Source organism: Lutra lutra, chromosome 4 (assembly GCF_902655055.1).
Source record: "Lutra lutra chromosome 4, mLutLut1.2, whole genome shotgun sequence".
Taxonomy (NCBI): domain Eukaryota; kingdom Metazoa; phylum Chordata; class Mammalia; order Carnivora; family Mustelidae; genus Lutra; species Lutra lutra.
Window position 1 is genome coordinate 8,954,467 of NC_062281.1, and position 12,904 is coordinate 8,967,370.

The following is a 12,904-nucleotide window of genomic DNA, read 5'->3' on the forward strand; positions in this document are numbered from 1 at the left end:
TCTCGATCATCCTGTTTGTAGAGTTCACTCTCTTCTCTCCAATGTCCGTGTGTGCACTTGAGCCTCTAGGTCAGAGGAAACCCCTGGAGGGCCCAGAAGGAGGGCCAGCTGAAGGTCACAGTTCTCCCGCTGGCAGCTGGGAGGAGTGGGGGACCTGAAGACAAGGGTGGCCTCAGGGGCAAATGGAGACTTCCTCACAGAGATGGGGAGGCAGCTGGGGACTGAAGTCCTCCAAGGGCACTGTTACCCACCAGGATGCCTCCCGAACTTTCAAGGCCTCAAGGTTCATCCATGGTGGGAAGTGTTAAACCTCTGGAGTCCTGGATCCCTGCCCAGCCTGACTCAGTAGGCCTGGGGAGCCTGGGATTGCTTTTTGTAGGGAGTACTTGGGGATCCTCGGGACTGAGACTGATTGGGGTGGGATCCTATGGAGATTAAGCCGGGGGGTGTGCTTTACGGCTTTATGAGACCAGCGATACACTCTGAGGGTTGAAAGACGAGATGTAGGCAAACAGTAAATCATCTTTGGACACCTTAAGGGGAAGAGGCATATCTGGAGGGTCATCCCAGAGCATGGGACACCCCTTTCACTGTCATGTCCTACAGCAACAACATGAGAATCCCAGCCCATGATCTCTGTTCCTGGTGTGATGATCGGCCGCCCAGTGAATCTGTGAATGGACCCCAGGACTCTGGTGGCTCCAGCTGGAAGCAAGCTTAGGAGTCAAGTCCAGTCTCCTCAGTTTTAAAACCAGATAACAAGCACTGAGAAGGTAAGCAACCAGGCCAGCCCACCATCTGCCCCAAGACAGAGTGACACATCCTTGCTCTTTCAGAATACTCCTCCACCCTTCCCCCCCCAGACCCACCCTGACCTGGGCAGGCTCATAGAACACACCTCTTCTCTCACCTCCAAGGCTAAATGCAGGATTCCCAGAAGGGCAAGGCTGGACCCCTCCCTTCCTCTTCTTTGGGCCCCAGACTCTCATTTCCTCTCACTCCCCTTGCCCACACCTACTGGGCCTTAGCAGTCCCATAGTCGATGTCCCAAGCCTGGACTTCACTCCAGGCTGATGGCCTTGGGGTGGGTGGGCACAGATAATATCACATCCCCTGGAATGTCCATTATTCATGCTTTGAGAGGCACAGTTCCTTCTCCGAGTCTGTCTCTCCTTCCTCCTCCACCTCCCCCTTTCACAGAGAAGCACAGGAAGACAGTTGGCAGATGAGCAGAACGTCAAGGCTAGAGGAGAGACAGCGGTGATTTTTGAATTCAGATGTGTGTTAAGAATCACCAAGGTGCCAGTTAATGTGCATGTACCTGGGGTCTCTCCCCAGGAAATCAGGTTTAGAGGCCCAGAATTGGTGTTTTTCTCCTGAACCCCTCTGAGCTTCCTTTTGGATTCCTCAACATGCTCCTCTCTGCTAGCATAAAAGTCTATCTCCAACACATGAACCATTCTTGAGAGTGGGACAGAGATGACCATTTATCACCATGTCTCTAGAAATAGGAAGGGGCTGAGTGCACAGCAAGACTGTGAACATCCATGGAGTGAGTAAGTGGATGGGCTATCAGCATCAAGGGATTCAAGGTTGTAAGACACAAGTCTCAACTACAAACACCATAATTCATCAGCACCACCACCATCAGCACCATCATCAAGACCACCATCGTCTTTACCAACTTCACCCCACCACAACCATCACCATCACCATCATCTCCATCTTCATCACCATCCCCACCATGACCATCTTCATCACCACCACCACCATCATCACTATCATCACCATTAGCCCAACCACCACCATCATCACCACCACCATCACCACCACGACCACCACCACCACCACCATCACCAACACCATCACCATCATTACCACTATCATCACCAACACCATCACTGTCAACATCACCGTCACCATCATCACATTCATCACCATCACCATCATCATCATCACCACCATCACTAACACCATCACCAACACCATCACTGTTACCATCATCATCATCACCATCATCACCATCATCACTACCATTATTACCACTATCATCACCATTACCACCACCACCATCATTATCGCCAACTTCATCATCATCACATTTATCACAGCACCACCATCAATCAGCTCCATCCTCCTCATCACAGCCACCACTAGTATTTCTCTCTCCTACATGATAATCCAAATATGTTCCTTGACTCCCTCAAAGTGTACTGGAAAGCTTGCCAGGATGGGGAAATCTTGGGAGCTTTAAGAGACCAACTCAGCCCTGAGCCCTATACGGCCCACAGGTAAGTCTGCCCCTCCTCTCGCCCACCTGCTGCTGAGTCTGGGGTCTTTCTGAACCTCTGCTCATTTGTTCAGACCTGGCACTTGTCGGTGGCCAATGCTTCCTCTCAAGCTGGGATGTGAATCATGTCCCCACCTCCCCTTGCATGTGCTGGGGGTTCGTGGGCTTTATCTCTGTTTCATTCTTTAATCTTGTCAGTAACCCAAGGAAACAAGTACAAATATTACATCTTTTCACAGATAAAGAGACTGGCTTGGTGGAGGTCCTGGGATTAGAGCACTTTATATCTTTCTCTCTCCACTTATTAAAATCAATCTATGCACAATTGCGTCTTTCCAGGCCAACAGTATCTAGTAAAACACAAGATGAACCATATATGGAATTTTATATTTTCTAGCAGCTGCACTGAAAACCAATAAGAAACTAGTGGAAGTTTAACATTCTATTTGTTTAACCCAAAGTATTGAAAATACTCTTGTTTCAACATGGAGCCAATAGAAAAATTTACAGTGAGCATGTGATGTTCTTGTGCTCATACCGAGTCTGAAATCTGATGCGTGTTCTCCATCTCACATGGGATGAGCCACACTTCTGGCACTTGGTGGCCTCACATAGTGAGTGGCCACGTTGGACGGTGGAAGGAGAAGGATGCTGCCTGCTTCTTGGGTGTGGTTTTCAAGTGAGCTGATAGATACAGGTGCGTAGGACACTGTGAGCATTTACAGAGTGATTGCTTTCATTATCATCAGTGTTTCTGAGACCTGGGGAGCTCCAGAGGTGTTGAATGAATGTACCATGTGCTGAAGCCTTGCTCTCAGACATTCGCAGCATTCTGTGGTTCTTGCTCAAAACTTCCTTCTTTGCTTTGCTTTCCTGGCTGTTGGTAAGGCTCCCAGCCCCTGTTGGGACCCCCGCCTGGGCCATTCCTGTCTTACTTTCCTTGCTCCCATACGGAAACCCGTGTGTGTAGCGGCCCCTCCCAGCTGCCCAGAGAGATGGCTGAGGCTCCTGGGAGGAACCCCGGGCACAAATCCTTGTACAAAGCCAAAGGCTGCTTCCTGGCATTTGGCTGCTTTGTTGGCATGGGGCAGGGGCCTTTTCTAAACGCTGGGGGTGGTGAGTCTGCTGACGGGCCAGAGGTACTGCCCCGCCCCTGGCCAGGATCAGGTTCTCCAAGGAGCACTGCTCCCATGCCCATTCCAGATGCTGAGGCTCTGCCAAGCGCCGTGCCAGGTGGGAAATGCCTGCCCGTGCTGCACTCACTCCAGCAGCCCGGACAAGCGGCGAGTGGGAGGGGCTGCCACTGTGAGCAGAGCAGCGAAGCTGCAGGAAGAGGCTCCAAGCAGGGACCGGGGCGGGGGGGGGGGGCGAGGGGGGGCAGATTTGAAATGCTGGCTCAGGTCCAAAGTTATGGACAAGCGATGTAAAGAAGGCGTGTCACTTCTGTTCTCACATTTTTTTAAATTATTATTATTATTTTTTTAATTTTATAAACATATATTTTTATCCCCAGGGGTACAGGTCTGCGAATCGCCAGGTTTACACACTTCACAGCACTCACCATAGCACATACCCTCCCCAATATCCATAACCCCACCCCCCCTCTCCCAACCCCCCTCCCCCCATCAACCCTCACAAAGGGACATGCCGCATCCTGGGCCGCAGTGCCCGGCGGTTGGTCCTAGGAGTGGAAAATGAGCGTGCGCCCCATACCCCACATGCGCATCCATATGTATTCACACACACCAGGCCGATTTGTACACTCAGACAAGCTGCAATCTCAGACACACGTGCACGCGCACACCTGTGCCCATCCCCACGTACATTCACAGGGGAGAAGGGGCGTGGGTCTCCTCCGCACACTATCACAGACCCAAGGTGTACCTAGGAATTCCGGGCACGTAATTTGTTTACCCAGTCCCAGGCTTCTGGGCAGCTTCCCTGACGCAGTCCTGTGGTCATTCCTCAGCCCCAGCAGGGAGCTGGGTAGGACCGAGGTCGTGAGCCCCGATTAACAAGAGAAGACAGAGAGGCCCGGAGTAGTTAAGGGTCCTGCTGAAGCTGGCACAGCCAGGGGCCGAGCCTGCACCCAGCCTCTCCCTCCTGGATGACTCCGTCCCTGCTGACTCACTTCCCCACACATGGTGGCTGTCACCCGTCTCTAGCCCGTACCCTCTGTAGGGGCAGAAACTCTGTGCCTCTCATTTCTCTCAAGTACCTGGACCAGAAAGGCAGCCGGCTGCATGGCAAAGCACGTGACCTAGGTTCAGAGTCAGCTCTGCTGATCACCAGCTGTGTGACCTTGGGCCAATAACTGACCCTCTCTGACTTTCAGTTTGGGCATCTACAAAGAAGGGTCATCACATCCACTCCAGGGTTTTGCGATGAGGATTTCAGGTATTTGATGAATGCCCATGGCTGTTGGATGATTCGAGGAAGGTCTGGAGCACCTGGCAGGGCATGGGAGATCACCCACTAAAGGTAGCCCCGTTCTCGTGGCACAGGCTGGGTACTCTCCACATAGGAGGAAGAAGAGAACAAAGAGATGGGAAAACCGGTCGTATCTGTAGTCACCTTTATCACAGATATCACGTTCTCAAGTCGACTGGCTGAGTTTCTGAGCGCACTACCCTGTCCTCCTCAACGTTTCTCTCCCTGGTTGGCATCTTGCTCCTTCAGTCACAGATTCACTATCCAATAGGGCAAGTCTTCCCTCAGAACGCTATTTCCTCAAGTTTTCTTGGCAATTCCCACAAACCTTGTCTTCCATATGAACCTCTATAATCATTTTTCCATTAAAACCCCACTGGGCCCCTAAGGGAACTTGCATTCCTATTATATACTAGTGAGCAGAGGACAGCTACATATGGAGTTTGGCTAGAAAGCAAAGCCCTGGTCGCCATCTGTCTCCCAGCCCTTGCTGGGAACGTTAGGATGCTCTGAGAGCTCTCATGCTGGGAGCGCCTTAATCTGGATGCAGTGTAGGGTGGGGCGTGCTGGGGGCCCAGAGAATGTCCTCTGGGGTGAGGGTTGGCTACACAGAAGAGAGGAGCCTGATCTCCTCCCAGGAGCCTCCCCTCCAGCCTGCTGTCCGGATCTGTCCAGGCTCTTGGCTCCCTGGCTACATGGCCCCATGGCTGGGCCCGTGGATCTGGACCCCTCTCTTCCCCGGCACTACCTGCTATGGGAGGTAATGGGCTCCAGGGTACTTGGCTCTGCCATCAGCTTCTTTCCTTCTTCTCACTCACACTCCTGCTACCCTACCCGTCTCACCTCTCCTCCATCCACCCCTTGTCCTCCCAGCCATAGCAACCCCCCAAAAAGGTTGCTATGGCTCCTCGTGGTTGCTGCAGTCTGTAGGAAATGCTCGGTTTCCCCTCAGCCAGGAAAGTTCTAGAAGGAAGAGTGGGATTTGATCTAATCAAAGGGGAAGATCTAAATTGGAGCCCTGGTCACTTACTCATTGTGAGACCCTGGGTAAGTCCCTTGCTTGCCCGGAGCTTCCGTTTCTTTCTTTTATAAAGTGAAGTTAGTATCTCTTTTTGTAGCGCGGCTTGGTACCCATCCTGGGCAGTGACACAAGGTTCAAAGGGTTTCACAACAAATCACACAGGTACACTCCCTACCTTCCTTAATCTTACTAAGGTGCTTGGATGAAGCTCTCCCCCACCTCACCCCCAGGTCCAGAGGCAACCGGGCTGCGGTCAGCGGCCAGCTCTTAGCCTCAGATCTGGTTGAATCAGAACCCATGTCTTTGAGCCCATGGGTGAGTCACTTTACCCCTGAGCCTCAGCTCCCCCATCCACAAATAGAGCGCATTGATCCCCAAGGAAACCGTCATGGGGAGTTGGTGATGAAAGCTTCTCGCTGCCTCTGGGCACTACTACAGGCAGCAGGCGTTGGCCTGGGGCCTTAGGGTCTTGGATTCTGTTCTTCCCTGCTGCCCACCTCCTTTGCACCCTGGGTCTGCCCCGTCCCCACGCCAGTAGGCTGGCTGTGTGCCACCACGCGTCTTGCTCCCCTGGCCTCTTGGAGGTGCAGACCCCTCCCTTTTCTCTTTGGCGTGCCCTGGGCTAGAGAGAGGAGAGAGAGAGAAACCTCGGGATCCCTTGAAGCAGCAGGTGTCACGTGCAGGGCCCCAAGGCACACACTTCCTAAGCTGTAGAGGGCTGTGCCAGCCCGAGACACCAGCAGCTGGGGATGGAAAGCACGCCCAGGCAATGTTTGCTTAAGAGAGGCACTTGTGTTGAAAGCTGGCATTTGCCTTCCCAGGCTCTCTGGGTGTTTTCTGACTCCTCTCTCTGTAGTATCCCTAGCACTTGGAAACTCAAGTTCCAAACCTAAGACTTCACAAGTCTCCTGCCAAAGTCTTCAGTTAGTGCTGTGTGGGGAGGAGTGACTGGCCCAAGGTCACACGGCCAACCTGGGCAGATCTGGGACTGGATTCCAGGGCCCTGACTTCCTGCTCCAACCAGTGTCTTTCCTCTGAGTTTCAGGGGGGAAAGAAGGGCGTGGACCCCCTGTTTGCTTGGTCCCCCCACCGAGGGCTTATTCCTCCCCCCATTCCTCCAGGATCAACCGACCCCACACAGTCCCCCTCCTCCCTCCCTGGGATTCACTTGCCCTCACACTTCCAGCCCCTCTTGATCTGCCCACCCATGTAGCAGAACCGGCTGGAGAAAGGGATCTGGGTCCCCTCTGCAAGCCCCTGCCGGCCGGACTCACCGTGGCCGGGACGCTGCCCGCGGCTGCTGCTGTCACTGCTGCCAGCGTCCAGGGCAGGAACCACCTCATGCCTGGAAGTCAGGGGCAAAGGCATCTACCAAGCAGCCTCTCCAGGGATCCGGCCGCCTCTCGGGGGAGCTGGGTCGAGAGACTGGCCCAGCCCATCAGGAGCAACAGATATGCCTCTTCCCACAGCCCTGTGGGGGTTTTATTAAAGCAAGATCTGACGTCAGAGTTAAGGACAAACCCTGCATTTTCCTCTGAAAAAACTTTTCCTGCCTCTCTCCCTTTTTTTTTTTTTTTTCCCCTTTCTTCCCTCTGTCCCCACCTCCAGCCCAAGCTTGGCCAGCCTCTCCCACTCTGACAGCTCTTAAAGGGAAAGTTACAGGGCTATGATTTCACACTGGGGCAGTAAATTCTCAGAGAAGGAGCTGGGGTCATCCTGCCCAGCTATTTCATAAAGTTGGGGAGGGGGAAATCGGGGAGGGCGCAAGGTGGAGGTGGGGATACTGTTACCCTGGGCGGGCGGGGGGCTTTGAACGCGCTCCCAGCGGAGGGAAATGAACTCCCTCCCATTTCTTCAGACTGCTCCTACTTCTGGTTTTCATTTGCCATCATTCACTCTTCTCTCCCTGGCTGCAAGCGAAGGAGGATGGCTTTGAGAGCAGCCATCTAGAGATGATAGGAATTTTCAAATGAACTCAGCTCTGGGGCTTGGGTTCTCATCAGCCCTCCACAACCAACTGAAGCCTTGGTGGCCAATTTACAGGTGTCGCCTCTCCCTACCACCAGCCCAAGAGGCCCTTCTGGTGCTAACAGCTGTCTCCCCACATCTGGGCACTTGTTATCACTGTCAGTTTTGGGTGCCTCGCCTGGCCCCTGCTGGACATTGCCACACAGGTGAGGGGTCTCCTCTGGGACCCTGTCTACCCTTGTCCAGCCGCCTCATCCTCATGGGGATCTCAGCAACCGCCTCCTGACTGGTTCCCAGCCTCCCCTCCCGATGCCCATCCTCTATGTCCTCTATGGCTTCCCAGAGCCATCAGAGTGAACCCAAATTGAACCAACTTTCCAATTGAACCAATTGAACCAATCTCTCCAGGCTACAGGCTCCCTGAGCCCGCCCACTGATTTATGCAGAATTCCCAGTGCTGGTGAGGCATCTGAGACCTCCCCGCACACTTCTCTGTCCTCTCTCCCTGTGCTACACTTGACCATGCTGGCCGCCTTGCTGTTCCCACCCACACCCCAGCAAGGTCCCATCCCTGTGGTTCCCAGAGTAGTCACTCCCTCTCTTCTCTTTTCCTGCAGCCTCTACAAGGGGATGTGGAGCATGCATGGCTGCTCAGTGTGGTGTAGGTTTGTGACCATGGACATGACCCCTCAAGAGGTGACTCTGGTGAGCTTTCCATTTATCGATTTGGCCTCTGTCCTGATTCTGGCCAGTAAGACATAAAGAAACATCTGCTGGGGGCTCCTAGAAAAGACTGAATCCCTTAGAAGGAGAAAATTCTCTACTCATTCTGTTTTTACCTTGTGTGCAGTTGATGGCTGGAGTTGATGGCTGAGCTGCAGCAGTGCTGTTGAGTACATGAGGCACAAGCTTGAGGATGAAAAGCCAGCATGCTGAGGACGGTAGAGCAGAAAGAGGAAAAGAGGCTGCGGCTTTGGGATTTTATGGCGTTCCTAAACCAAACCTGGAACAGCGACCTCCAGACTTTCTGTTGCATGAATTAACTCAGTGACTTACTGAGCACACTGAAATTAGGTATCTTATTCCTTGGTGCCAAATGCCTCCTAACTGCTATATGGGGCTTTACAAAAATCATGCATGTCAAGTGGCCAAGGAGGGGGGTTATGGTACATGGACACTGCTCAGTAAATGTGAATCCTTGCTTCCTTCTCATGAACTTACTTGCTGGTCTTCAGAATAAGTCCCATGAAGGAAGCTCCATCAACAGGTGTCATTAAAGGAGTCATGCAAGGTGTTAGGTGCTAATCCACGTTCGGTGACCCTTTGATGAGCACCAAGTACAGGCTGGTCCCGTGCTACAAGATATCTGATGACCATAAGGGAGACAGTGGAAACTCAGAGATGCTGGCTGATTCTGGGCGTACACTAAGTTAGTGGCAGGCCTGGGACAAGAACCCAAGACTCTGAATTCTGACAAGGCCGAGCCAGGACCCGATATTTCCAAGCAAGTGAGCTTGACCTGCCAAAGGCTCTGGATATTCTCTGCCAGGAGCCATGCAGAACCCAGAGAATGCCGGGTTGTTTTGGGAAATCTGATGGCGACGGGCAGTCGGAACAGATACTGCAAAGCATGGCACGGTGCTGACCACTTGCCCCTGCGGGGGAAGCCTCAGATGGCCAGCTGGTCCTGCTGGAAGCCGCCATCCTTCAGCACCAATGACACCTTGAGAAAGGTGACATTGTGACTCAGGCAGAGCGGTGCCACTTACGGGAGGGCCTTGGACAACCAACGGTCTCTCTGTACTTCAGTTGCCTTTGCATAAAGAAATAAGACGGTGTTAGTGCCTACGGGGTCATCAGGAGGCCTGCCCGAGACAGGGAGGTGTGTCTCGGCATTTGTGAAGGGCGGCGTCAGAATGGACCAGTATGACCGGATAGCCCTATGCACATCCTGTTTCAGGGGTCCGGCTTCTTGAATGAGCTCATGGAGCAGCCTGGGTGTGTGGCTGGGGTCTGCCTTGGTGGGTGGGGGTCCGGGGCCAGGCACTCCCCTCCCTCCAGCTGAACAAACTGTAAGCTGCTGGCTGGTGGTGACTGGGACTCTAGCTGCCATTTATGGGACATTCACCACATTCCAGGAATGCTCGCTGTCCCACCGGGTCCTCCTCTTAGTTCCTGTTTTGGCACAGCCCCGTCCTACAGATGAGGAAACTGAGGCCTGGGGAGATCAAGTACCACGTGGCAGCAGAATTGTGATCGGAACTCAGACCTGAGCAGCTTCCAAACAAGGCTTTCGTCAAGCAGACCACGCGTGGAACAAACAAATGAGTCAATGCAGGAATGAATGAATGCAGTTAGATGGACAGACGGATTGACAGATGGAGGAATGCATGCGGACATGAGTCTGCTGTCTGGAATGTTCCAGTTCCCAGGCCTTCCCAGCCTGGGCTCCACATCTTTGTTTTCTGCATCCACGTCTCCTTTCCCTGACCACTCTGCCAACACAGGTCCTGGTGGGTCTCATAGACGGTGAGGTCCGAGGGTGAGATCAGCCCATCTTTCTCTCTGTGCTGTATCCCAGCAGACACACAGAACCTGGCAGAGTGCGGGTCTAAGATACACGGTGAGTGAGCAGCCAGGTGCGTGAGCAGAGCACGTGAAGAGGTGCTGGGCGGACGTGTGGACGATGAGGGAAGGAAGGAGAGAAGGGGGAGGGCAGGTGGGAAGGAAGTAGGGAACGGGAACGTGTGTGGGAAGGAAGGTGGGTGGGAGGGAGGGAGGGAAGGAGGGAAGGGAGAAAAGAAGGAAGGAGAGAAGAAGAGAGAGAGGGAAGGAAGGAGGGAGGAAAGAAGGGAGGAAAGGAAGGAAGCAGAGAAGAGGAGAAGGAGGGAATGAAGGAGGGTGGGAAGGAAGGAAGGAAGGAAGGAAGGAAGGAAGGAAGGAAGGAAAGGAAGGAAGGAAGGAAGGAAGGAAGGAAGGAAGGAAGGAAGGAAGAAAGAAAGAAGGAAAGGGAAGAGGGAAGGAAGGAAGGAAGGAAGGAAGGAGGGAAAGAGGGAAGGAGGGAAGGAGGGAAGGAGGGAGGGTTACACAGGGCCCCATCCACACGTAACATTGTCTCCTCACTCCCAATGTCCCCTGTCTCCATGCCTCTCCCCACCCCCCACCTCCAACAGCAAGGACCTGTGTCCTTGAACTCATGCCGTCCCTATGTATCTTTGTAAAATACTTAGTGAGGGTTTTGATTTAATAGTCACGTATGAAGCATGAACTATGTGCTAAGTTCTGCTCTGAGCATTTTATAGGGAGGGAGGTGCTGATTTCATCTCTCTTTATATTTGGGGAAGTTGAGGCACAGAGAGCTGAAGGGTCAGCAAGTCACAGCGCAGAGTCAAGGGCAGAGCCTGGGCTATGTGTGGGGGGCACTTGAGAGCTCCTCCTGCAGAAGGGTGGGACGCGGCTTCCTGGAAACTTCCAGTTCCTATTTCCCACTCACTTCTGTGGTCTTCTGATCCCTCCACTCCTTCCTGGCATGTGGTTTCTGCCTCTCCTCAGTTTCCCCAGGGTGCAATCTTTAGGTTCTGCTTCATCCCATCACCCCCGTGAGGGGCCATCACGTGACCTCCAGCTCCCGCCCAGCAGGCCCAGTGGAGGGTTTCTGTGTGACCTGGGCCTCACAGTTAGATGTCACTGTAGCTGTTGCCATTCCTGTGTAGCTAATGCACAGGCCTGGGTGGGATCCTGCCTCCTGCCGTTCACCTGCTGTGTGTGATTTCTCTGGTTGGCCTGCTGATCTCTGCCTGTAAATGGGGATGAGGGAGGTGCTGATCTCTGGCCTGGAGTCAGGGCTGTGTGAGCCTGTGTTCCACAAGCTGAGCACATCATCAGGGCTCCATAGCACCCCTCATCTTAATGAATGCTCTCACTCGGCCTCTGCTGGGAGCACAGAGCAGGGTCTGGACAAGGTCAGCTCTGTGACCTGCCCCCAGGCCTGACACACAGCAGCACTGCAGACGTGTGTGTCGGAGGACAGGGGAGGCTGCTTGGGGCAGGCTTTGGCTGGAGCCCCATTACCAGAAGCCTCTGCTTCCGCCTCTCCCAGCATCCCTGTCTCTAGCTGTTTGCATGTTCTCTCTCAGCCTGAGCACAGCTTTGAGGGGCCTCCTCCAGCAGATCTCCCAGAGCTGTAAATACATTCCAAAGAGGGGCTGGAGGAGAAGGTTCAAGAACAGAGGCCATCGGAGAGGATTCCGAGGCCAAACAGTAAGAACGCTTTGACCAGAACCAGATGCACAGAAGATTCCAGACGCTCAGCACCAGACATCCAGGAAGCCCCAGATCTGCTCACAGCCCATTTGTCATGTGTTTGTCCCATGAATGAGCACGGAGCCCACATTGTGTAGGCCACACAATGCCAGTTCCTGGGGCTCCTCAGACCCACAGAACACACCCCTGCCTGGGAGACCGAGGCCAGCTGTCTTGACCCAACCTGGCTGCTGCAGAGGCGGAAGTGGGTCTGTGGGGCCTCCCTGCCATGCTTGCTCAGTGCCCAGGGGGGCTCCACTCTCCTCTTGGGCCCCAAGCAAGAATGGAAGAACCCTCGAAGGAGTGACCCTTGGCTCCAGGACTGCCTAGATCCCAAGGGGTCAAGTTAAACCTCCCTTGTGCTCAGCCAGAACAGCTAGGTCTGCTCCAGGAGTCACAGGCAGCCCCTGGATGGCTCCCCTGCTTACTCCTTGGTTCTAGAAGGACGACAGAACTGGGCAGGAGAACACCTCCAGAGTCAGCCTTGGCCTGAGGTGTGGATCCCCAGGACTCCTCATTTTTCAGCTGGGAAGGTAGAGGGGAAAAGCAAGGACATTGGTGTGAGCCAGGTCTACAGCAAGCTCTCCCTTTGTTATGTCATCAGGTGGCAGATCTTGGGGAAGCCAATTCTAGTCTCTGAGCCTCAGTTTTCCTGTCTCTAAAATGGGGGTAACAATCATATCTATTCCTAGGCCATGATGGAGACTAAATTAGTGCTCAGTCCGTGGTAGATGCAGAGTATGGGGTTATGGTTAGTATGTATTTTGCTCTGCATCACAGAGACTCTGCCTGTGTCCCTGCCTGGGTCACCCCTAGCTCACCGTGAGTCTACTGTCCCCAGCATGGGTACAGGCTGGGACCTCATATCTCCAGTTCTTCTCTGTCCCTACCTC

At 53.6% G+C, this 12,904-nt stretch overlaps 1 protein-coding gene across 1 annotated transcript in view; it reads right to left on the reverse strand.

The window, feature by feature from the left end:
* CCN4 (cellular communication network factor 4) overlaps window positions 1–7,266 on the reverse strand; it is a 33,458-nt gene extending 26,192 nt beyond the window's left edge. The window contains exon 1 of the mRNA XM_047724437.1: window positions 7,016–7,266. Coding sequence (XP_047580393.1) covers window positions 7,016–7,084 — 69 coding nt within the window. The 5' untranslated portion in view covers window positions 7,085–7,266. The remainder of the gene's footprint in view (window positions 1–7,015) is intronic.
* Between the last annotated feature and the right edge of the window lie 5,638 nt (window positions 7,267–12,904).